At 40.0% G+C, this 25999-nt stretch overlaps 1 protein-coding gene across 1 annotated transcript in view; it reads left to right on the top strand.

The window, feature by feature from the left end:
* Window positions 1-1488: 1488 nt before the first annotated feature.
* pitpnc1a (phosphatidylinositol transfer protein cytoplasmic 1a) overlaps window positions 1489-25999 on the top strand; it is an 82333-nt gene continuing 57822 nt past the window's right edge. Inside the window, exon 1 of the mRNA XM_022201241.2 lies at window positions 1489-2039. Coding sequence (XP_022056933.1) covers window positions 1992-2039 — 48 coding nt within the window. The 5' untranslated portion in view covers window positions 1489-1991. The remainder of the gene's footprint in view (window positions 2040-25999) is intronic.

Consider the following 25999-nt stretch of genomic DNA (forward strand, 5'->3'; position numbering starts at 1 on the left):
TCCTGCTTGTTTTTTTTAACTCTTGAGTGGTTCAGTTTATAACTTTGATCATCTGTCTGTACATCTTATCGCTATCTTGGATCCTGCAGCAGAGTCCTACTAACAGTTCCAAATTCTCAAACTGTCTACAAAGGTGATTCTACTTTTGTTCTTCAGCTCCTTCAGCTGTGGAAATTCTGAATAACGGAGTTTTCTCTTTTAAAACTTTGCTTCAGATACACGTTTATCATGCAGCTTGGGATCTTATATGTTTTGGATTAGATTTTTGGATTGGACTCTTTACTTGCAGCATCTGTTTTTATATTGAAGCACTTTGTGTCTTTATTTTAGGAAAGGTGCTTGAAAATGATCTTATTATTTCTGTCACTAAGAACCAGTTTCTATTAATCTGTGGAGATGGTAATCCTTCTAACAGGGCAAATGGACCCAAATAATGCCCCCCCCCACCCCCCACCCCCAAGATTTTTGTTTAAATTGGTCTGTATTTACATATATAACTATAGAATGGATATTTATCACCTTTAATTAAGAACTTTCAGACATAGTTTTCACTTTCTAGTCATTTAAAAAAAAAACTCATAGACATGATGGTTTATGATAGAAAGTTAAGTTTCTCAATAAGTATGTATTATTTGACAGTCAGAAAATTGAAATGCAGAAGTTTTTCCTTTTAATTTCTTATAGCTGGTCAATGAATCATTAATATGTGATTGATTAAACATCACTAAAGCTCAATAAATACTCTAAAAAGTATTGTAATATGTATAAAGCTAAACTTGAAACTAGAAAGACAGGTATCTTCAGTTTCTCGCCAAGCAACTCTGTGAAAAACGTAAATTCAGCCTAAATTTCAGCACCACGGCCAGCTCCAGTTCAGGACCGAGGTCAGCTCCACATGTGGGGTCAGAACCTGACTGGAGACCGTCCGGGTCCGGAACCAGGGTCCTGAGAGGAGCCGGAAGTGGAGGAAACACAGACAGAACTACAGAACAGTGTGTGTTTTCACAGAGCTCCTGTGTGTCATTTAAACTGCATTTATTTAAACTGAGGAACCGAATATCAGAATCCTGCAGAAGCGTAATTATGAAACGTCATTTTATTATTTTACTTCTGCAAAGGTAAACCAGCGTTACAGTGTCCCAAATGAAGGATTTCTGATTTAAACTAAAGGTTATCGTTCTGATTTTATGATTTTGAGATGAAGCTCGCTGCCTAAAATCTGTGTTAAAACAGAAATACGCGCAGGTTTTCCGGTTTTGCATTAAAATAAGATCATTTGAGGCAAATGCCAGAAATGCCAGAAATGCCAGAAATCAGTGGCTCAATGAAGCTGCCTTAAAACAGTCGGAATGATTATTTCGGTTATTATACAGATTTATCCTTATCTATATCACGGCACAGTGGACTACAGGTTGCTTTTCTTTTTAAATCGATGCTTTTACAGTGAAGGGCTGATCCGGATCCTCTGTATTGACTCGCTATCGGTGACTTTACGCAACTGCTGCACACCGTCTCGCATCCCTGGACGGAGCTGTGAGGATCCGGAGACACGCTGACTAACTTGAGGAGCTGGAAGCGGTTTGAGGAGCAGCGTCGGTGCGTCAAGACGCAGAACCGACGGCAGACCGGAGCAGCTCCAGAAAGCTGCCGTTTCTGTTGGAAGCGACTTGTTTGAGAGTTTGTTGTGATTTTTTTTTTACACTTTTAACTCGGCTTTGAGGCTAAAATTGATCCTGCTGGAGGAGTTTTGGTAACCTGGTGACTGCTGCTGGTTTCACGCCGTTAAAGAACCTCTCCTTCTTGGAGCTGCTGTGTGCGGAGACTCACGTAGGCGCAGCGGAGCAGTCGCAGGAGGTGATGCAGGAGTGAGCGAGGATTCCAGGATTTTGTGGATCTCAGTGAGCGAATTTAATCACCAGGGTCGTCCCCAGGACCGACCTTCGACACCGTCCATCCTCCTCCGTGTTGCCATCGCCGTTACGCACGGAGATATGTTGATGAAGGAGTACCGCATCTGCATGCCTCTGACCGTGGAGGAGGTGAGTGAAGTTTGCTTCATTTTTCTCTGCTTCTGGCTGGTTTTTCCATCACAGACCTGCGGTTTATAGAGCTGCAGATCAGTAAGTTGTCTGCGAATCTGTGCAGTTCAGAGCTGGTTGTTGCAAACTTGGCACCGATGCGCTCGTGTTGTTTTTTTTTTCTGCACCAAAGCCGCTGCAGCCGCCGGGTGGAGCTGCTGGTCGGTGCTCCGCAGATCGAGAACAGCAGAGGGAGTCAGTGATTGTTGCAGGCAGTGAAAAACGAGTCACGCATCTGTTTCACACCGAGCCTATGGCGTGTGATTGAAGGCTTTGTGAGTGGCGCTGAGAGTGAAGTGTGCGGATATAAAGTGCTTTTTTCAGTCTGTTTGATTTCCAACACTTCACACTTTCATGACCACATATTGAAAAGACACAGTCTGTGTTGTTTATGCAACTGCTGCATGTTTTCTGCTGTGTTTTAGTTTTGATTTGAAGCACAGTTGTGATCATACACCCACATTGCGTATCTCTACGCTTCAATAAGAGGTGTGTTATGTTTGCTGCTGCTCTTCAGGTGAGTTAGTCCAGTGTTCCAGATGCTCCAGCTGAGTGTTGTGAAGGTTTGCATGTGGATTCTCTGGATAACTGTGTCACTACGGTGGTTTAATCTGCAGAGTTGGCACCTTTAACTGTAGCTCAGCGCATTGTTGTGTTCTCAGGTTGAGCGACGATGAAATTAAAGTCTTCTGTGATTTTAATCAGGGAGCTGGTGTTGGCAGTCTCCCCTGGCGTCTATTGATTCCTGGAGTATTAAGTACCAGAATGCTGCTTTTTCACATTTTGTCCTGCGGCTGATTGGATGTTCTGCTTGATAAAAGACTCTCTGTGGCCAACTAAAAGTTATTACATGTGCTGTTGTAAAGACACTTGTATTGTTAGTTTTTGCAGTTTGCATACACAAACATCAAGAAATGACAAGACAATAATGCTATCTAAAATGATTTTTTTCTTTAAAGCAGAAACATAGTAAAAGGAAATGCATTTCTACATTTCAGCCAGCGGGAAGTCAGAATATCTCCCATTGGAGTCATCTGGAGTGATGTAAATTACATAATCTGCTGCTCATGTGAAAATTAGATGCGTGAGAAAACACATCTTCATCTCCCGGAGTCAGTTTTCAGTTTCTGCTCTGGACCCAGGGTGAGTAAACGGTTCATTTAGGGTGAGTTTGTGTGCAGTTCTGACACATCAGGAGACTCACAGATCAGAATCTGTCTCCTCAGAAATCCTTACAGCGTGAAACCAACAGCACTCTACTTCAACAAATACGACAAAAACACGAGCACACAAAATACATGAAAGAATTTTCCCACTAACAGAGGTTTTCTGTAGTTTCTCATGTTTAAATGACGGTTGAGTTGAAGCACCGCTGAAAAAACAAGTCATGATACTCGGCTTCTTTTGTGCTGTTTCTCCTCTTATTGTACGTGTTTGTGTGATTTTTTTCCATTGATCTGACAACATCTGAACTCGTAGGCTTCATGTCTGAATGAGCACCCTGGTAGCTTTCCTATAAATTTATGTCCCTTCTAGTACAGCAGTAACTCCATGCTGCTGCATTAACAGACGGACACTCAGTCCACTGATGTACTTCAAATTGTCTGAAGTAGATTGGAGACATTTTTTTTCCACAATTCAGTACTAATGTTGGTACAAAAGCATCACACAGAGCACATCTAGTGTCACAATCATCAAAACACTCTCCTTGTTCTCATGTAATACCAACTGAAACGTCCATAGCAATAAAATGTTACTGCAGTGGAGACAGATTAACAGAATACAGAGACTCATCATTAATAAATGAAACCTGGGTTTTGATTAAAAAGATTATAAAAATTTGTTGCTGTTTGCAGGAGTTTTTCCTCTGAGTTTATTACAAACCGGCAGCATCACAATCCATGTGAGTGTCTCCAAAGTGAGAAATTTGAGCGCATTTCCAGTAGAATTAGTTCAACACAATAATAAATTATAGCTGTAAGCAGCGTTGGTCGGGTCCTCGCATCTTTGCTGGTCAGCAAATCCAAGCAAGTCCACCAGGTGGCGCTGTGACTGAGAGTGTACTTCGGCCTAGGTATATTATCAGGGCTGGACTCTGACCACACATGTAAAGTCTGAGGCAGATTGATGCATATACAGGTCAGTTAGACAGCTCTTCCTGTTTCATGGTGAATTGTCAAAATTCCAGGGTCCTCCATTTCCATGTCCTCAGACTTTTGTGGAGCATTTTGACAACTTTTGATCAATCATGCCTGGTGTACATCTTAGACAAATTTCCCCTCTGTTGTGGTTACGCTGTTTGAATTTTTGCTTTTGAAAATGTGCAAAAATTGGACCAAAATTATCCAAAATGTGTCACATAATTCAAAATGGCCGACTTCCTGTTGTCTTTTAGGTTTGGTTGTCAATTACATTGTTGTACGTTTTACTGACTTACTTATTAGCTTACCAACTTTCATAGCTGGAGCTGACACGTCCTGGTCTTAGAGCCTTGTTTTGGCTCACACCTCTGCAAGTTCCGTAAAATATCAGACTTTTCGTTGGTTTTTGTGTAAATATGCAGATTTTTCACACATTTTCAAGTATTTTTAGGCCATCACAATTGCAATTCAAAAACAGGAGAAAAAATAATAAGAAGAAACTCTTGAGTTTTAAGAGATCCATGAGTTTGGTTCTGCTGGAGGTTTCTTCCTGTTGAAAGGAGTTTATTTTTTTCAGGAAACTCTTTCTCTTTGTTCAGCTCAGTTTTCTTTATATCGTATCGATTCACAACAGACACTTCACGTAATAAGGTGAAGACCTCACAATAATATATTACAGAGAAACTTGACAAATCCCAAGATTCCCATTGAGCAAGCTCTCTATAATGTAATATTATGAGGCTGACCTTCCTTTGTGAAGCGCCCTGCAGTAAGCGGCTGTCAATTGATGCTTTTAAAATAAAAGTGCAGATCAAACTGTTCTTTTATTTACATCAGAAAGATGAGTTCATCAGGAAATCATTTCTCACATAGAGGTACCATCACTGCTGTCAGGATGTTTCTATTTTACTGTTACATTTTCGTCACAAGAACGGGATCTTCAGGAAATCATAAATTAATGAGGCGGTTACAGTTTGATAAGCTTGCTCCTAGTTCATATTCAACATTTGTTTATTAGTGCATGATGGATTTACTGTCTAATCCCACGCTTATGACAAAAACAGCACGTTTAAGGTCATATTTTTTGCGTCATTTTTGGTCATTTTCAATCATTTTGTTGCTTTTTGTCTCTTTTTTTGTCATTTTCTGTGTCATTGTTGCTTTTTTCTTATCAATTTTTTTGTCATTTCAATCTCTGGTGTTTTTGTCTAATATTTGACCTTTTTGTAGTTTTTTTTGTCTCCGTTTTTGTGATTTTCAATCTCTTTTTGTTGTAATTTTTGTCAAAGTTTTCTAATTTTATGGATCTATGCTTTCATGTTGTTTACACCAAATTCTGAATTCTGAAAGTAAGAAAGTATGGGCCTTTTGTGTTATTTATGGTGTGGTTAATTTACCTATTAGGGATTAAAAGCCCACAAAAATGCTGTAAAAGTCTGCTAAACCTGATTGTAATACATATTAAGGCTGAGACCCTGAAGTGTTTTTAATTATGGAGAATAACCTGACTTCTATAATAATGCTGCTGGGACCGTACGGTATTATTATGGTATTAATATAATTCTACATTTTGGAACTTAACCCGACTAATTTGAAAGTTATTATGGCCTACAGCATTATTAAATATGGAGATTAACGGGGCTAATTTAGAGCTTAAGTTTGGAATTACAAATATACACATGAAAACCCAACAACTCAGAGATTCGTGTATTTTCTAATTTATTTAATAGATTCTATTGCAATTTGTTGATTTTATTACTGCACCACCAACAACCAACTTTCCCCTTTTTTGTTAAATCTTTGGCACTTTTGTTGAATTTTTTTTTTTTTTTTGGCTTGATTTGAAAATGCACGTAAAACAGGCAAATAAAACCCACTTACAGTTTGGCAGGAGAAACTGATTCTGAAATTTGATTTTGAACGTCGCTTCTGTCATTTCAACTTTAAATGCTGTTGAGGTTTTTCCAGATAACTGTGTGTTTGCAGAGCATTCAAATGAGTTACCAAATGACTCATAATCATGCGTGTTCCTACATCGTCTATCTGAGGTGAAAAATGAAATCTACCGTTGATCAGAAAATATTTTAGTCTCTTTAAGTGGATGCAGAGAAACCAGAAGATGAATCCGTCTCAGTGTAAACGTTGGATAAACACAAACTGTTTCCACCAAATGCTGCCATGATTTGTCATCGTCATCTTGGAGAACATGTCACAGACTCTGCTTCAGGTTTGTTTTTAAGTATAAAACAGACCACCTAGCAGTTTAAAAAGAGAAAAAATGGTATCTTCCCTTGCAGTTTTTGTATTTGTGCCGATAATCCTGAACGTCCCTGCTTGTCTTTACACCATGAAGGACTCAGAGCTGAGTTAAATAAGGTGACATCAGCCACTCTGGAGTCTCCATATGTTTGTCAGCGAGCTTCCCCACATTCTGGCCCAGACCCAGGATCTTGTTTTCAAACCAGAAGCTCGTTACGTCGCCGTGGCTGCCCACCGAGGAGCTCATCGCTCAGCCAGATAGTGACCTGACTCGAACGGAGCAGATGGAGATAAACAGTCCGAGTAGCTGCCAAAAGATGCTGCAGAGACACAGAAAGCAGGAGAGATCGGTCAGAGTCGATCAAACTCATCGAGGATTCAACTTTTATGTTCAACATGTTAGTTGGTGAGCTTCAGAGGTCTAATGTCATCTAATTTGCTCATTCTGAATCAAATTTTAGAGCGCCTGAAAGCACAAAAGATCATGATTCAAATGATGTAAACTCATTTAAAGCAGCAGCTATAAGAACAGCAACAACACTTTGATATGTAACAGAGCAGATGTACAGTAAAAATAGTCATTTATCACCTTTTTGTCATCTGTCGGTGCACAGATCCATCCATCCATCCATTCTCTATACACCGCTTTATCCTCACTAGGGTCATGGGGGGTGCTGGAGTCTATCCCAGCTGACTCGGGTGAAGGCAGGGGACACCCTGGACAGGTCACCAGTCTGTCACAGGGCTACATATACAGACACACAATCACACTCACATTCACACCTACGGGCAATTCAGCATGTTTTTGGACTGTGGGAGGAAGCCGGAGTACCCGGAGAAAACCCACCCATGCACAGGGAGGCGAAAGTCCTAACCACTACTCCACTGTGCAGCCCTGGTGCACGGATGTTAACTTGTATTTTTTATCGTTTAATTTTTCAATGCATCTTGTTCCAATACGTCTAAAAGTTTGTGCACTGTGGCCTAAATTCCCCTGACGGATTTTCAGTAGTACTATATAAATATATGTATGTACTGGATTCATTATGGCATCAAGCTGCCTCTTCTGCAATCAATGAACTACTAACTGGTTAAACAAAATGAAAGTTTTCTACACTCGTCTGCTCATGATGTTTTTAGTGTGAATCATCCAAAAAACATCATCTGTGCTGTGTTGAACAATAAGAAAGGTCTGTTTGCTGTCATTGTTTATGAAGACAGGAAGGAAACTCCACCTTTAGTCAGTTTTGGAGTTTACTTGTCAAATATGTCTTCAGAAAAAATGTTGCTTCTTGTGCTGAATCTCTGAGATGTAGAAGTGCTGTTGTTCACCACTTTGACTCCAGACATGATGTTTTTTTTAATGAGTGCAGCAAGTGAAAGAATGCATGAAAACTTTTGCCCTGCTGCTTGTTTGCTGAATCTTCTCTGACCTTTCAAGTCACAAATTGAAGTATTGTTCTGAACTGTGACTGAGGTTCGTGTGCCGCTTCCATCCATCGTCTCTCTCTCGGCTTTTACCATCACCGCTCATTGCTGTGCTCGGTCGGTTCTCCACCTGCAGCCTGTCTGGTTGTTTTTCTGAGCAGTACCACATGAAATGCTCCCCTTTGCTCGACTTCTCCGGTTATCCAGCTGCCAGCCGCTGATTCGCTGGAGGAGCCCCCGCTGTGAGGATAATTGAAACCCTGGTGGTATTTTTGAGGTTGTGCTCGTACACTTTGTCTGAGATGATGGCTACTCTATTAAAGCTAATTTTCTGTGCTTCTCCGGCTGAGAACATTTCTTCCAGACTGCGACTGGTCTCTCTTTTCTTTTTAATACCTTATTTTGGCAACGCTGCAACACTGCCATCACAGTGCATTCAATCATGGTTGGCAGGGCTGATCTTTCAGGGAACAATGGGTAACTGCAAGGATGTTATTGCTGCAGACTCCTGAATATTATTATGTTTCAATGGGTTTTTGCATGTTTTCTGATGCTCTGAGCTGGATTAGTGAACCACAAGTGAACATAGAGCTGCTGGAACACACTTGATATCTGCACATGCTGATAAAAAAGCATTCAGCTTGCAACTTATTTTTTTTGAGGAATTGTTTTGTTTCACATGTTTTGTCTCAATGACATGAAAATTGTCTGAAAATGACTCAAAATTGATCTCAAACATGTCATAAATGGCTCACTAAATATTCAAATTGACTCAAAATGTCCAAAGTTTTTCAAACTTTCTCCAAAATTTCTCAAAACCTGTCTAAAATGATGTCAAACATTGTCCAAAATAACTTGAAAAATGTCCTAAATTACTCAAAAATTGCCCAAAATGATTTGAAACATGTTCGAAATGACTTAAAAATAGTCCAAAAATTGTTTAATATCACTAAAAATGCATCCAAAATGATTCAAAACGTCTACAAAATGATGCAAAATGGTTCCCAAATAACTTGAAACATGTTCTAAATGACGGCGAAATTGTCAAAATGTCCAAAATGACACAAAAATGCTTCTAACGGAGGTGTCTCCTCAGCTACTAAAACTGGAAAAAGCTGCAGTGGCCCGGGTTCGTTTCCCACTCGTGACCCTTTGCTGCATGTCTTTCCCCCAACTCTTCTCCCCATTTCCTGTTTCTCTCTATCTCTCCTGTCCAATAAAGTCTAGAAAAGGCCAAAAAATAATATTTAAAAAAAAAAAAAACTGGAAAAAGCTCATTGTATTCTCCAGTATTCGAGTGTTTGTGCACCGGGTATTAGTCTGAGAGGGTCAAACTACCAAGACAGAGTTCAGTTTCATCATCCTGAAGTGTCTGAGTGTAGCAGAGTTAATGGTTCCACTTCCCATCACTTGTCATTACATGTTACATATTTGTTTCCCACGGTGACCAGATGTAACGTCCTCTTCTGGGCCCCTGCAGACTTAAGATGTGCTCCCCAACATTACATTCTCAGTCTGCTGTGTCCTGTCTCCATGGTAAGTCGATCAGTATAAGCGCTGCTGAAAAATGCTAATTAAGTTTGTTTCGGTGGCTAAACCTTTGGCTTTTAGTTGTAAAATATATGCCAAACGCTTTTACAAGAGCATCAACTTGTTTACAGAATAAAGTACACATTTTTCTGTAATTTTATCAGCTTGAATGCAACTTTTCCAGGTACACTTCCAATATTCTTTCATGTTAATAAACAACATTATGCTCGCAGTCTGCTGTATCCTGTCTCTGTGTAATAGCTGGAGTTTTTACCTTTTACCTGAGAGAAATAATGTCGGTGTGTTTCACCAGAGCCCTGCTCCTGCAAATAAACCGAGCTTAATTCTTCACACAATGCAAGAGAGAAAGTACGCAACCGCTACATGAACAAAAAACATTCAGCAAATCGGTGCTCCAGTTATGTGCAGCTGTTTTGTTGCTTTCCTCGTTACCTATTCGCAGATTTGGCTTCTTGTGAAATCTCCTTCTACAAAATGAAATTCAGATTGACAGGTCACTGTTTCGACACAGTTTCAGAGATTCAGTGCTCATTGTTGACGTCTGTCATATAAGACTTCCAGGGAACATTACAAATGTTGCAGGAGCGCTGCACTTTAATTAGCCAAATCTAAATGTGGTACAAGTTTTTATTTTTGTACGCACTGATTGTGGCTTCGGCTCTCTGATGTCAGTCCAGTGTTTTTATCACTCAGTTTCACTCCACTATAACTGCTATCTTTTTCACGCCTGGAGCAAAAGCAAAAGGACCAACAAACTGCACAAACCTGAACAAAACCAGCCAAAGATTTCTGTTCCACAATTTTTTTGCCCCCAAATGGTGACAACAACCAGTAGACATGCATATGTAAAGCTCTCTCAGCGCCATGTTTGTGCCTTAAGTTGTTAGTTTGGGTTTTTGTGTAATTTGCCAAACTCTAGGTTTGCAATATGGTTTTTCTTTTGTCTTTTGCTAGTATGTTTGCAGTGCTGCCAGAGCTACAATGCACAAAACTATGGTTATAGTGACATTTCCTTGCCAAATTTGGTTCCTGTGAAATCTTCTTCTTCTACGAAATAAAACTCAGATTGACAGATCGTTGTTTTGACGCAGTTTAAATTCAGTGCTCATTGTTGACATGTTAAGACTTCCAGTGAACATTACAAATGTTTCAGAAGCACTGGGAGCAGAGTGCAAAGGAACTACTTTAATTAGCCAAATCTAAATCTGGTACAATTTTTTATTTTTTATGCGCTGTTTTGTCATTTCATCAACCCTCTTCGAAGCGCTACTTGTGGTTTCTGTTCTCTGATGTCCGTCCAGTATTTTTATCACTCCACTATAATCTACAATGATCCACTGTCTTTTCACAGCAGGAGCAAAAGTAAAAGGACCAACAAACTGCACAAACTTGAACAAAAGTCGCTTCAACATTTAGTTTCTCCACAATTTTTTTGTCCCCAAATGGCAGCAACAACCAGTAGACATGCATCAGTAAAGCTCTCTCAGCACCATGTTTGTACCTTGAGTTGTAAATCTGTATCAGTGCTCAGAGGTACTAAAATTATGGTGAAAACTAAAAAACTAATGCATGTTGATGGATAGTGAATAATATTGGGCTGTTATTTCTTATTTCGTGGGCTTTTTGGGATATTTGTGGTTATCATAAGGGGGAGAGGGGGAGGGAAGGCATGCTGGTTACCATAGCAACAACAGAAGCTTTGTAGCTTTGAGGCATTCAGGTCAGCCATACAAGTAATCTACTAATTTGTTCAGCTCTATTTCCAATCACTGCCAGCTGGGCAGCCATGCTGCTGGATTTTTTTATTTGTTTTTGATGTTGATAAAAATCATTAAGCCACTTTGTTGTTGGCCTGGGGAGGATGGAGATAGAAATTCACTATTTGCATTCTGCATGGTATGAAGTATAAAGATTCCCTAACCCTTAGTGCAGCTTTCCTGAATTTAGGTAATTCTTGCAGTCATCCAGATAGCAAACATGTCTGACACAACCAGAGAAAGAAGGGCAGGTAGAACCATTCAAGCCTCAGTTTCTCGTGTGCATAAGGCAACAAAGTTTCCGCGGTGTGACAAGGTTACAAACAGTAAAAGACGAGCGGGGAGCTTTGCCCAGCAGCTACGCAGCAACATTACTGATGTGGTGAGCACTCAGGGTCAACAGTTTTCTAATTATAGCCGAGAGCCGGGGACTAAATTAAGAGCAGGAACAGTTGGTCAGGTGACTGGAGGCTAACGGACAGGTGAGGAAGTAAAAACGAGTCCTGAGGGGGTTCATGTGTTCGTGTGTCACCGCAACACAAGGAAGGAATTTAAACACGTGATTTAGTGCAGTTTGGCCTGAAATAACCTTTAATGCTGACATTCAGTTTATTACTCCATCAAGGAACACAGTGGAGTTATGTGATGATCGGCACTGGTTTGTCTGTCTGTCTGTCTGTTTGCAACATTAGTCGAAAACGGACTAATGAATTTGGATGAAATTTTCAGGGAAGGTCAGAAATGACACAAGGATCAAGTGATTAGATTTTGGCAGTGATGCAGCTTATAGTCTGGATCCACGGATTTGTTAAAGATTTCTGTATCATTGTGAGATAGCATCACAGTGTCACTGTAACCATGACAACAAGAAAAATACTCAGAGAGCACAATACTGCGCTAAGGCTGCTCGGTCATATCATTTCCAATGGACGAAATCTTAAATAACATATGACCTTATGCTGAGCACAGGTGTGGGTTATGCATGTGTACGTTACGATACTAAATCATGTGACCTTAATATGTAGTGGGTGCCGGGAACTGATGGGATCGAAAACACCCCTACAATTTTATTAATTGTTCCTTGTATCATTTCAGATGGTTTAAGTCTCGATAAGTCCACAGCGGTGGATCTGTAGTAGGATCACAATCATGTAATCGTCAGTGGGCAGCTGATGTAGTGTTCACTTTTTGTCATGGTTACAGTGACACCATGCCGCTATCTCACAATGATACAGGAAACCTTAACAACTCTCCACATTTGTCCAAAATTATTAGAAATTTGTCCACAACTTGCTCAAAAAATCCTCTTTTACTGTTGACAATCTGTCCAAAATGAGTTAAACATCTAGGATGGCTTAGAAGGGTTCCAAAAATAACTAAAAACAATAAAAGTATGTTCAAAATTACTCAAATTTGACCTCACAAAATAAATGTGTTCTCTCAATGCTGTCAATATTTGGCAAAAATTACCCAAAATATGTGCAAAATGACTAAAAAATACTCAAATATGTCCAGAACATGCTCAAAAAAATCCTCTTGTACTGTTCAAAATCTGTCCAACTCAAGTTCATCATCTGGGGTAGCTGAGAAGAGTTAAAAAAATATTTTAAAAATTACATTAAAAATGTCTTCAAAGTATTAAAATTTTCTTTAAAAAGTAGAAATTATTCACAGTTACAGTTTTATGAACATTTGTGGTCCACAGCAGTGGATTTGCAGTCGGATTGTAATCCTGCTGACAATCATATGAATATGACCCAACTACAAAATGACTGCAGAGGACTTATCAGGACTTTTTGTCAGAAATCATACAAGAAACAGCTGATTAACTTGTGGGAGTGTTTCCCGTCAGTTCCTGCTGCCTGCGATTCGGTATCCGTACATAACGTTCACATGCATAACACACGCCTGTGCTCAGTGCAAGCTAATTTTTTGATTAAAGATTTTATCCGTCGGAAATGATAGAATGACCGAGCAGCCTTGGAGGAGTACTGTGCTCTCTGAGTGCTTTTCGTGTTGATAAATGGGACAAATTAGACATGGAAGGTGAGACTGAAGAAACTCGAGCACAAGAGAAGAACAAACCCAAACAAAGATGCTTCACAAAACTGCAGAGAGAAAGTCACTTTATGTTTATCCAGAGCTAAAGGAGGACTGTTTGTGCTAAGAAATGTCATTACAGTGTATTTATTTTAAAAGTTTTTTATATCTACGTCTTTGTTTTCTGCTAGACTGTACTGAGAATTAGACTTCCAGAAGCTCCGTCGGTAACACAACACGTTCGATTTCTCCCATCTGAGCTGTCACTTATGTTCAGTCTCATCGCTAAGCAACCACAGCGCCGGGCGTTCACAGGTGAAAATAAATCTCCTGGAGGATGGTAGGGCTGCTTGGCAAGTCAGAAAACTAAATACAGTTTAAATAAGGACACAAGGATTGGTTTGGGATAGATGAGGTGAAAAAAGATGGAAATAATGACCAAATGTGATGCTGTTGTTGTGTGATTGTTGGTGGAAACATGGCAGACTGTGAAGACAGAAGAAATGATTTGTTTCCTGAATCAACATTTGCAAACAAAGTCTCAGAAAATCATGAGAAAACTGCACAAAAACAAAGCAGGAGGAAGTTATTGCTGCAAAAAACAGGCTTTCTCATCCAGTATCTGTGAACAGACGTCATTCCGAAGCTCAACATCTGTAACACTTGTTCCTTCTTTTTTCTTGCTGCTGCTTGGAGCTTTATTTTTAAAAATGCCACGCGATCCTGAGCTTCTGACAGAGCTCCTGTGGGGTTGGAAGAGGTGATAAAACATTTTTAAGTGGCCCTTTGCACAGACAACAGACACGCTGTGACAGAACTTCCTCTCAGAACCAAGAAGCATGGATTTAATTCCAAGAAAAAGCAGCCACACTGATATATTATTTATTCTGCAGTATCTAGACAGGAGCACCTGCAGAATGCTGCTGAACAGAGGGGAGGTGAGGCGGTTTTAATCCACATCGTCTCTGCTCAGTTGGCTAGATGAGCTCAGGACTTTCCTTTCATGAATGTTTTGGAATAAAACGTGAATATTTAACATTAATTTATTTATCCTGAACCATTTGGCAAAAGACATCTAACACATAAAACGTGGTCAGTACACTCAAACTACTCCTGTCAAAATACTCATTCAAGCACATTTAATGCAAATCTAATGACTGTCTTTGTTGCATAGTTTCATTGTGGCTGGAATTTTTAATGAAAAATGTAGTTTGTTCACATTAACTGAGCTAGCAGCAATAGATAGCTTTAGACTGCACTGTTGTGCCAAAGACTTTTAAGAAAAAGGAAAAAAGCTTTCCAGTAGAAAAACATAAGAGTGGCATCATGAGTTACCCAAGCAAGTTTAAATAAATCAGTCAAATCAAATCAAAACCCTTTTTGTCCTTGCATGGCAAATAGTGAATTACAAAAACAGTTTATGTCAACATATATATAACTAGATGAGCCCTCAGTAGAGGGCAGAACCACGCCCTCTGCTGGCGAAAACCCTGTCCTCCCTATACAACTGATGCAATATGTATCAATTTTGATCATCGTACGTATCTCCCTCCCTACTTGATCTGCTGACCTGTAACTCCACAACTGAGCAGAGGACCTTAGACTGATCTTCAGTGCCAAGTTTGATTATCCTGACTTCAGCGGTTGCAGAGATATCGGACCGGACATAGCCACATACAAACATACATACATACATACATACATACATACATACATACATACATGCCCAGCCAGATACCGCACCGAATGCAATAACCCCGCTGACGTACCCGTCAGGCGTGGTTAATAAATAAAATACCATATAAGAAATTTTGTGGAAGTGTTGGTAAAAATATTTACAATAATTACAGTTATTGCCGGGGCTGCACTGCGGCGTAGTGGTTAGCACTTTCGCCTTGCAGCAAGAAGGTCCCCGGTTCAAATCACGGCCTGGGATCTTTCTGCATGGAGTTTGCATGTTCTCCCTGTGCATGCGTGAGTTTTCTCTGGGTACTCCGGCTTCCTCCCACAGTCCAAAAACATGCTGAGGCTAATTGATGACTCTAAATTGCCCGTAGGTGTGAATGTGAGTGTGATTGTGTGTCTGTATATGTAGCCCTGTGACAAACTGGTGACCTGTCCAGGGTGTCCCCTGCCTTCACCCAAGTCAGCTGCGATAGACTCCAGCACCCCTCGCGACCCTAGTGAGGATAAAGCGGTGTATAGAGAATGGATGGATGGACAGTTATTGCCCGAATTACGTTGTTTGTATATATATAAATACTTAGAATAACAGACAGATGTTTTTATGTGCTGCTTTATTTTGTCTTTTCTTCAACAAATGCTTCAAATTTCTCTATAACCAGGATAAAATAATTAAATCAGGTCAACAGCTGGTGTGCCAAAGTGCCTTTCAGTAAAAAAGCGAAGTACTTATCAGTTATGAAGTTATAAAAGTTATAAAGTAAGTAAATAATGGTGTGTGTATGAATTAGAAGTCTATAAAATTCCAGAAAATAGAACTTTACCAGACTATCATAACCTAAGACCTCACAGTATTAGTAGTTATGGAGATGAACATGACTCATTTGGAACTCAACTCTGCAAAAATATACAAGAAAACACCTCAAATCCGAGGATTCCCTGGATTCTCTGAAAGCATATGCTTATATGTTTATATTTATTTGTATAATTTTGCATTTCTAAGGTTAATTACATGCAGATTTTCTTATTGGAACTTGCAACTGTGGAGAGGAATGAGGATGTTTTTTTAATCGCAAGAGATTTCCAGCAGAACCAGGCTCAGGGAGGGTGGATATCTGCCTCGACCAGTCGGGATGAGGGTATAAAAATCTAAATATTCCCAAAATATGGTCTGAGACCCCCACATCCACCATGTCCAGGTTCAAACCAGATCTTTTGAGACTGAAGGAATCAAAGAGGCACAGATGTGAATGTTGAAGCTACTAATGTGTCAGATTTTATGTTAAAGATGAACTCGTGAGCAGCCGGCATCACTTCCACCGGTTTACTGCTAATTAGAACAGGAAACTCTTAATCGCCTTTGCCTCCGTTTCTGCTCCCTTCCTGTTCCCTTAAACCTCACTTACTGTCAACATCCTGTCTAAACAAGGACAAACAACGGTTGCTGAGAATAGCAACTGTGCTGACACACTGCGACGGTGTCGGAGGAGTTATGGGACAGGTGTCGGTGCCGGAGGAGAGCAGCTGGGCTCGGCAAACTATAATGTGATCAGGACGCACCGTGCACCCGACAGGACAGATTTGTGATCAGGCTCTTTGTATGATAATGTGGAGGGATGCAGATCAGTCATTGGCAGGATTTCTTAACTGAATCAACTCACATATGAAAGTTGATAAAATTACAGAGTTAAAAATGCAAAAAGAAAATTCACTCGGAAAACAGAAAACAAATGAGAAGGTCTGATCAGAGAAGCTCTTGGCAAGGACTTTTTTCCCAATTTGGAAACCGCAATGCTGCCACAAGTCATCTTTTAGCCAACACATATGATGCAATATTTAATACTTAGATGCTAATACACAGCTATGATACAACAAAATCAGTAATTGAAGAACAGGGCTTGTTTAGTTAAGTACGGATTCTGGAGCTGGAGGAAAATTAATTCAACAACACATTTAGAAAAAAAGACTTGATGTAAATCAAGGAAAACAGCAAATACAATCAATTAAAGGAAAAGATGACAACATAAAAATAAAATTGGAAGTATTTAATTTATATGATTCAATATGTTTCAATCCCGTAAGTTCACAAAAGCTCAAAATGCAAGTCTGTTAATGATTTTCTTCATCTCAAGGAAAAGATTCATAAAGAGGGACAAAATAAACTGTTGGCACAGCATGTTCTTACCGCCACAGAAGGAATGCAACCGAGATCGAGGCCTGCCCCGACCAAAGGTTTGCAGGATTTTCTAGCTCGCCATCTCCTATCCAACAAAAACTGACCCATTCAGGTAAACAGGAAAAGAATAATTGGTACAGGATTTTAATTTGGAAATCATTCCCACTTCTACTGTTCTATGGCCTCACCATCCATTCAGCAGCTTTTAAACAGAGGTTGATTTGAGCAGCACGTCTTGAATGGGGTCTGTCAGGTTCCAGTCTTTTCTGGATTGAAAATACAATTGTTTGCTGACTGACTGCATGCATTAATTCAGCTGCACAGGTGTAGGGCGGTGCCAAGGTGTGCTACCATCGGCACTTGGAGTAACAGAACAGAGCAGCTCTCTGCTTGATGACCAACATAACTATTGCAGAGTCCCATTTTCCCTGGGTTACACTTCATTCTTGCTGCTGCTCCTTCCATTTATCTTTTCTCTGCGTCGACATTTCCTGATTGTGTCTCTGCTATAAAGAAAGCTTTTGCAGAAATGACGGCGCCTTTGTAGGAACACTTTGGACTCTGATCTGCATTTGAACATTACTCACACCCCGTCCTGTGAATTCACACAGACGCTAATCACTGCAGCACCCTTATTATGTCGGGGGCGGGGGAACAAAGTGTGTGTGGTGCTAATCAGAGTGTTTCCTCTCGCAAATCAAAGCAAGTGATTTGACTGATTCAGTCAATGAGCTGCATAATCATCATCTGATCCTTTAAAGGTCTTTCGGAGGGTAACTAGGAGTGAACCCAGTTGGCTCCTCACAGCGCAATTAAAAGGTGTGACTTATAGCTGCACGTGTCATTATCCTTCTCACAGGAGCCTGTATAGAAACTGAATCATACCAGACCTGCAACTGATTCACAGCAAAGTGACCCTGGACTTGGTAAAGCCTCTGTGTGTAATGACTTATTTCCTGTCCAAGAACACACCTTTACCTTTAAATTCAGTGATTTGTGCTGCAGTAAGTTGCCTTTTGTAAACACAATGTAGCTTTGTAAACTGAGCAAAATGATTAAAACCTGGACCACACGCACACGCAAACGTATGTCTGAATTCATCTACATTATGTGGGTGCGTATATGTTGACATGATGTACAGACCAGAGTAACAGGTACAACTGTCCCTGGTTGCTATAGGAACATCAGCACCTCACAGATGATTAGAAACCTCTTTGATGGTGAAGTGGTTTTCTGTGCAGTGAACACACACATCTGCCAGTTGACCTCCACGGACCGAAAAAGAACAAGTTCGCCGTCAGTACCATGAACTGCCGTCTCACAGTGAAGTGTCTTAATTAAGATATTTATGCACGTTCATCGTTTGTTTTTGAAGGATCTGGCGAACAGCTGTTGAAAATAGGGCAGCGACTGCGTAGCTGGAAAGTTCAGCAGCAGCAGCGGAGCCTCGTCCAGCACAGCAGATGGTCCGAGTGTGTGTTCATGTGTCTGCTGTGACTGTTAGTTCAGATGTGTGTTTCGGCGATGCTGGCTTTCCTGTATTACCACAGCAGCATCCACATCAGAGGGTAACATGCAAAACAAGAGAAGCACTCAGAGAGCGCAGTACTCCACCAAGGCTGCTCATTCCTCTATATGGCATTGTCAGAAATGCAGCATAGAATGTGTCCATTTAATATAGATGTACCCACAGATAAAATGACCTTGCACTGAGCACAGGCGTGTGTTTTGCATGTGTACGTTATGTACAAATCATGTGACCTAAATATGTAGCAGGCACCAGGAATTAATGGGACTCAGAAACACCCCCACAACTTAATCACTTGTTGCTTGTATAATTTCTGACAGATAAGTCCTGATAAGTCCACAGCGGTGGATTTGTAGTAGGATCACAATCATGTGATCATCAGCAGGCAGCTGACGTAGTGTTCACTTGTTACTCCTCCAAGTAACACGGCTGACTTATGTGACGATCCATGTACATCTGTCTGTCTGTCAGCAACATTACTCTAAAACAGACCAACGAATTTGGATGAAATTTTCAGGGAAGGTCAGAAATGACACAAGGACCAACTGGTTAGATTTTGGCAGTGATGCAGATTATAGTCTGGATCCATGGATTTGTTAAAGATTTCAGTATCATTGCAATATAGCAGCACAGCGTCTAATGATTAATCTAATCATTTGGTCCTTGTGTCATTTCTGACCTTCACTGAAAATTTCATCCAAATGCGTTGGTTTGATTTTGAGTAATGTTGCTGACAGACAGACAGACGGACAAACCAACAGCAATTGTCAACACCACCGCGGAGTAAAAATGGACAAAATTAGCCCAACAAGTAGCCGTCCTGGTTCTTCAAGTTCTACTTACAGCCTCAAATATCACTTAGAGAGTCCAGTTTGATCAATAGAACTCTGCATTCAGAGAGGAGGTTTTGCGAATTATAGTGGTGGCAAATATTCTGTATTTCATCGTGCAGGAACAGCAGAAATGCAGCAGCATGTTAGCTTAGCTTAACACAAACAGCTGCTAACTGAGGCTAACAGGCCAAAAGGAAAACAACCCTCAGGAAATGAACTTTTTGCTAATTTCTTCACTGTTTTGGACAATTTTATATTAATGTTGAACAAGTTCCACCTCATCCTGGATGAATTTCTGGACAAAGTGTGAGTCATTAACAAGTTTTGACTCATTTTGGAGACATATTAATTCTGGGCAGGTTGTGAGACTTTTTTTTTTACACATGTTCAGTGATTATGGACAATTCTATGTCATTTTGTACAAATTCTGGCTCACTTTCAACAATTTTTGATTTAGATTTTTGATTTTGGTCAAACTCTCCCGAGTCAGTTATTGTCTTTCTGTGTCACAAAGTAATCTCCCAGGAATGTGTGTCTTGCCAGATGTCGTTGTGTTTCAGAAGCGCTCTGCTTTAGCGTCCCCCACTGTGCTGATGTGTTCAAATAAATGCTGCATTTTTTTCTTCCTTAAGATGAACACAGACCACTTGTTCTTCTCTCGACTCAGACACCAATAGCTTCATTTACAACTGTTCCAGATACTAGAGTGAGATAAAGCATCCCGTTACATCAAGTCCAGCGACTTGAGCAAACCTGCATCAGGTGCTATTCTTGGATATCTGCTGAGTTTATGCACTGAAGCAGCAGCGAACAAGAAAAGACTTCCACCGAACAACAAAAAAAGCTTCTGTTTATCAGTAAACTAGTAAAAGTTGCCTATTCAAAGGTGCTTCCTGCCACAAAGATGCAGAAATCTGGATGCTTGTGAATAAAAAATCAAGTAAACCTTCCCAGGGGAACAGCTGTGACTGGGGGAGATTATATGCACACGCAAAAACACAACTGAGAATTAATTGGAACAAATCCATTTTTATAAACCACATGAATTAATTCTGGCATCCTTCCAACTTGTGTGACCCTCATTTTGGATTTCTATAAATACTTTCTGTCAAAATATGGTTTAAATGTGGATATTTTTTCTGCCTGGTTTGTCTGAATCCTTTTCCCTCTCAGTCCTGCATCTGTTGCTTCTGTCAGCAATCGTCGAAAGTTGTTTATTTATTAGGGTCTGAGCACCAAGGGGTTCAAAAGTTGGACGAAAGAAACACATTTTTGAGTCCCTAAAAATACTTGAAAAAGTGTGAAACTTTTTAGGGAAATAGGCACACGTGAGCCAAAATGGCTCAATAGCACCCCTTGGAAAATTTCAAACATTTATAACGATCAGTGCATGTGACGTAGACTTCTAAAATTTGGTACACATATGTAACTCGTCAAGATACCCAAAAATGTAATTGACACCCATCCTCAAAACTCAACAGGAAGTGGGCCATTTTTAATTATGTGTCATATTTTGGACAATTTTGAGTCATTTTTGGACATTTTCAAAAGCTATAAACTCAAACAAGTTAACCCAGAGAGAGCACAAATTTGCACACGATGTACACCAGGCACGGATGATTGTCATTTATCAAAATGCTCCACAAACGTCTGAAGATGTGGAAATGGCGGTTGGCGGAATTTCAACATTTCGCCATAAAACAGGAAGTGATGTATTACTAGCCTGTACATGCTCCAGTCTACCTATAACTTTACATGTGTGATCAGAATCCGGCCTTCTTTAGATACATAAGCTGAAATACACTCTCAGTCGCAGCACCACCTGGTGGATATGCATGGATTTGCTGACCAGCAAGGATGCGAGGACCAACCAACGCTGCTTGCAGCTTTAATATTATCTCTTTTCTCACTTCCAAATGTGCAGTAATGCAACTTTTCCAGGAGCTGCCTTCAGCATCATCGTCCCTGATTCTGCTTTTTCATCACAGCATTCGTGTCTCATCGTAATGAACAAGAACAAAAAGAAAAACAGTGTGACCTTGTGTCTGAATGTTTCTGTGCCTGGAAGGTGAAGCTCCAACAGGCGTTCATTCACACACAGAAGTCACGGACTCTGCTCTCATAAAACATAACCAGCTGAGTGCCTTTGAGGATCATGTGAGTGAGAGAAGGCTGTAAAAGCTTTCTGCAGCTGTCCTCTGTGTTGTTGCAGCTGACTGTGTTTAATTTAATCCTTTGATTCGTGTACACGGACACGAAAAAGACGTGAATATTAAATCTTTGCATTTCACTTACAAACACAACTTTTATATCTTAATGCATTTTAAGTTTTTCGTGCTGTTTTGCCGGCACATGGCCACAGAAAAGTGCTTAATTTAATCTCTCTATTCACAAGATCATTTGCTACTTTCTGTTTCATACGCCCTTACTGAATTTGGTAAAAAGGCTGTTGTTTACTCTGCACCTTTTGCATAGAATATCTTGCAGAAAAACTGGAAATTTACCGAGTTCATCTCATTGAGCGCTTTCAAATCCAAACTGCGACTTCTTGAAGCCACAACATGCACTTTGTTTTCATAACTTGCTTGTAAATAAATTAGTTTTTTGCTCGTTTTTTAATTCTGTTTTAGCTGTGTAATTTTGTTTGCAGGGTCGCCGGCTCAATTCCAGCATGCACATTTGGCCATGTTGGATCATTATTCTTGGATAGAAGCCACTGTGTCACATCAGGCTGCCAGAAGTAGAAACCTGCTTCGGACACAAGACATACTTCTAAACCAAAATCCACTTTTCTTTAATGGCAACAGTGTCCTGAACCCTCTAATGGCATTTTTCCATTACCACCTATTCAACTTGACTCGGTTTAGGTCATTTTCCATTACAGTTGAAGCATGGCAGCCTGGTCACAATGTTAGCATTGTGACCAGGCTGCCGAAAAAGCCAAAGTAAGTTTGGATTTTTCTTCTTCCAAACTGACACATATGCAAGTTTATTTACACGTTTTCCTGAATTTGTGAGAGATATATTTAACCATATATGTAAATATTTTTTTTTACTCGGTTTTGTTTTCCCAGGAAGTCATGAACTTTGTCACGTCTAGCTAACGAGCTAGACGTGACAAAGTTCAAAGTTGTCTACATACAGGAGAAAACGTTTCTTTGAAAATACACTGGTTTGTTTAAGATGAGCTTGCCACCAATGAGATACGTAATGTAAAAGTTTCTTGAAGTCACAAAACACTCACCGGTTTTTGTGAAGGAGTCACTCTCGTGTGTCGTCACTCCCCGCCCCAAACAATGGCCTGCACTCTGTAGACGCCTCATTATCGGCTGCACTCTGCTGGAACCCCGGCTGAGTAGGTACTACAAATACTACTTGGTACCAGGTGCTAATCCTAATGGAAAACCTCACAAACCGAGAAGGGTTGAGCCGAGTAGGTACTGGTGGAAAAGCTCCATAAGTGCATCAGCTGCCTTGTTACCTTGTTAGTTATGTGTCGATCGGCGTTGGTTTGTCAGTCTGTCTGTCTGTTCACAACATTATTCAAAAATGGGATAACAGATTTGGATGGAAGTTTCAGGGAATGTCAGAAATGACACAAGGACCAGGTGATGAGATTTTGTCAGTGATGCAGCTTATAGTCTGGATCCACGGACCTGTCAAAAATTTCTGTATCATTTTGCGATAGCAGTACGGCATCACTGTAACCATAACAACAAGTAAATGCTATGTCAGCTGCCTGCTGATGATCACATGATTGTGGTCCTATTTCAAATCCACCGCTGTGGAATTATCCGGACTTATCTGTTTGAAATGATACAAGGAACAATTGATTAAGTTGTGGAGGTGTTGTGTGGATTCCCATCAATTCCCGCTACATATTTAGATCATGCGATTCGGAATCCGTACATAACATACACATGCAAAACACACACCTTTGCTCAGTGCAAGGTCATTTTGTTTGTGGGTACATCTATATTAAGTGGACACATTCTATGTTGTTTGATTTCTGATCATCGATAACTAATAAATAAATGCTGCATTAAAAATGCTTTATTTCTGACAATACCATACGGGGGAATGAACAGCCTTGGAAGAGTACTAAGAACTTCTCTTGTTTTGATCTTTGCCAGCCGGTAAACAAAACCCTGAAGTATTGATGCGGTCTGACACCACAGTAACTGCACTAAAAAAAATCATTTATCATCTTCGGTGCTGCTCTTGATGATTTTCCAAAGAAAACTGCTCTGATTGAATAACCAACCACACAAACAAACTGTGAAACTATGAGGATGTGGAGAAATCACAGCGAATAAGGAAGAAACAGAAAGGGAACTCTACGCTTCATGTGTTTTGTGTTTTACTTGGCTTATTTTCTCATTGAAAGTGGTTCAGCAAGTCAAACTCGATCGTGTCCATCCTTAAAACTTCCCCTTTGGGAGTGTTGCCTGTTATCTGTCTTCCTTGTTGTTGATTTGTTTTATCCCCAACACATCGACATGATTTTGTAGAAATGAGGAAGACTTAATCTAACACTGTGAGCCCTGACGAGCTCGTATTTCTTGACTGTCGACTCTGGTGAAACCGTGACACCGGACTGAATATGTTCTTCAAAATTATATTTCTTTTTTCTGGAGCTGTTTGCATCTGTGCAGAAAGTAAGTTTGGCTTTTTCTTCTTCTAAACTGACACATATGCAAGTTTCTGAATTTGCGAGAGATATATTTAACCGTATATATAGTTTTTTTTTAACTCGGTTTTGTTTTCCCAGGAAGTCATGAACTTTGTCACGTCTTTGGATGCTTTGATTCAAGTGACACTCAACTCTGTCTGACACTGGATGATGATGAAGTCTACTATGCAGACTTTAAAAAGGGGGTTCTTATTTGGGATGGCAAAATACCTACAAGTTTTCAGGTTTCCTGGGCCTACGAGTATGCACTAAAATACCGAACTATATGCAGAAATGACATGCAAACGTGGAAACGAGACGAGTCAACTACAAAGAAGAAAGGTATGAGATAACCTGTTACCGATCGCTGTTTGCCTTTTGATACTGTTAATATTTAGCACATTTTTATTGTATAAATCATCCCAGAACTGGAGGACATTTTATGTCCCAGCCATCAAATTTCAAATAATCCATGTACAAAATACTAAAGCATGCTGTTGACGTGTAAATGCACTTACCCTGAGCCCAAATCTAGAACAACTAGAAGAAAAGAATGTTTGAGAATATTTTTAAAAATATCAAATAAGTCTGGAGTTCCCCCTAAAATGCCTTTTTACTCGTTTTTCTTGTTGTTCCCCCTGATGACCAAACATCTGATGATAAAACAGTTGATGCATTGATGAGTCATTGATGTCTCTTGTTGTTGTGGGAACATTTTTTTAATCAACATAATATTTTAGCAATAATTATTATGTATGGAGCGTTTGTCCCACAGTACGCACCCAACTCTGGTGATGACGTTTCTTACCTTTTATGTCTTGCTTTTGTTGTTTTGTGTCTTGTTTTGTCATTTTTGTCTTGTTTTTGTCATTTTCTTGTCTTCGTTTGTCTTTTTATGTCTTGTTTTTGTCATTTTGTGTCTTGTTTTGTCGTCAACATCATCAAACTGTTTTCCTAAAGAATGTGTAGATCAAAGCTATGTCCTCTCTTCTATTTTCCATATTTTCATCACATTGTCAGCCTTGATTGAACGTATCACGCTACCTCATATTATCAGGATCAGACTCATTCTTTGGACTGTTTTCCATCAGTCAGTTTGTCCTCTTGGTCAGCAGTAGCAGCTAGCTAAATATCTAGCTTCTACTGCTGAGAAAAAGATCACATTAGCATGGATTAGCAACCCTGTTACTGTGATTAGATTAGGGTTAGAAACAACACAGAAAACATGGAATAAAAATGCTACCATTGATGTGGAAGCTGAGCCAATCAAGCCTTTGATAGTTTATTACCTATTATTGATGAATGTGAAGCAGAAAATTGTAAACGAGAAGGTTTATTTTTCAAACATTTTGAAGCTCAAATGTCCTCCAATTCTGGAATGACACGGATATGGAAAAATGAAAAAGTAAATTAAATCCTTTAACCCTCAGTGCCACCAGAAGTCATCATCTACCCCAGAGATGATGTGATAAAAGAGGAGGATAACACCCTCATCTGCTTCATCAACCACTTCTTCCCTCCCATAATGAACGTTACATGGACCAAGAATGACGTGGAGGTCGCAGAGGAAACTCCTTTTGTAAAATTCTTACCCAATCCTGACGGGACGTTTCATTTTTTCTCCCGTCTGGACTTCATCCCGAAAGAGGGAGACATCTACAGCTGCACGGTGGAACATGAAGCCCTGGAGAACCCGCAGACCAGGTTTTGGGGTGAGAACAAAGAAACTTCATGTTTTGTAGTTTCCTGAAAATCACTTTAAGATTTAAAGGTTTTTAACTTTAGATTGAAACTTTTTTCTCCTGTCCTCTGCAGAAGTTGAAATAGAGGAAGCCAGCAGTGGTCCAGCTATC

This window comes from Acanthochromis polyacanthus, chromosome 21 (assembly GCF_021347895.1).
Source record: "Acanthochromis polyacanthus isolate Apoly-LR-REF ecotype Palm Island chromosome 21, KAUST_Apoly_ChrSc, whole genome shotgun sequence".
Classification (NCBI taxonomy): domain Eukaryota; kingdom Metazoa; phylum Chordata; class Actinopteri; family Pomacentridae; genus Acanthochromis; species Acanthochromis polyacanthus.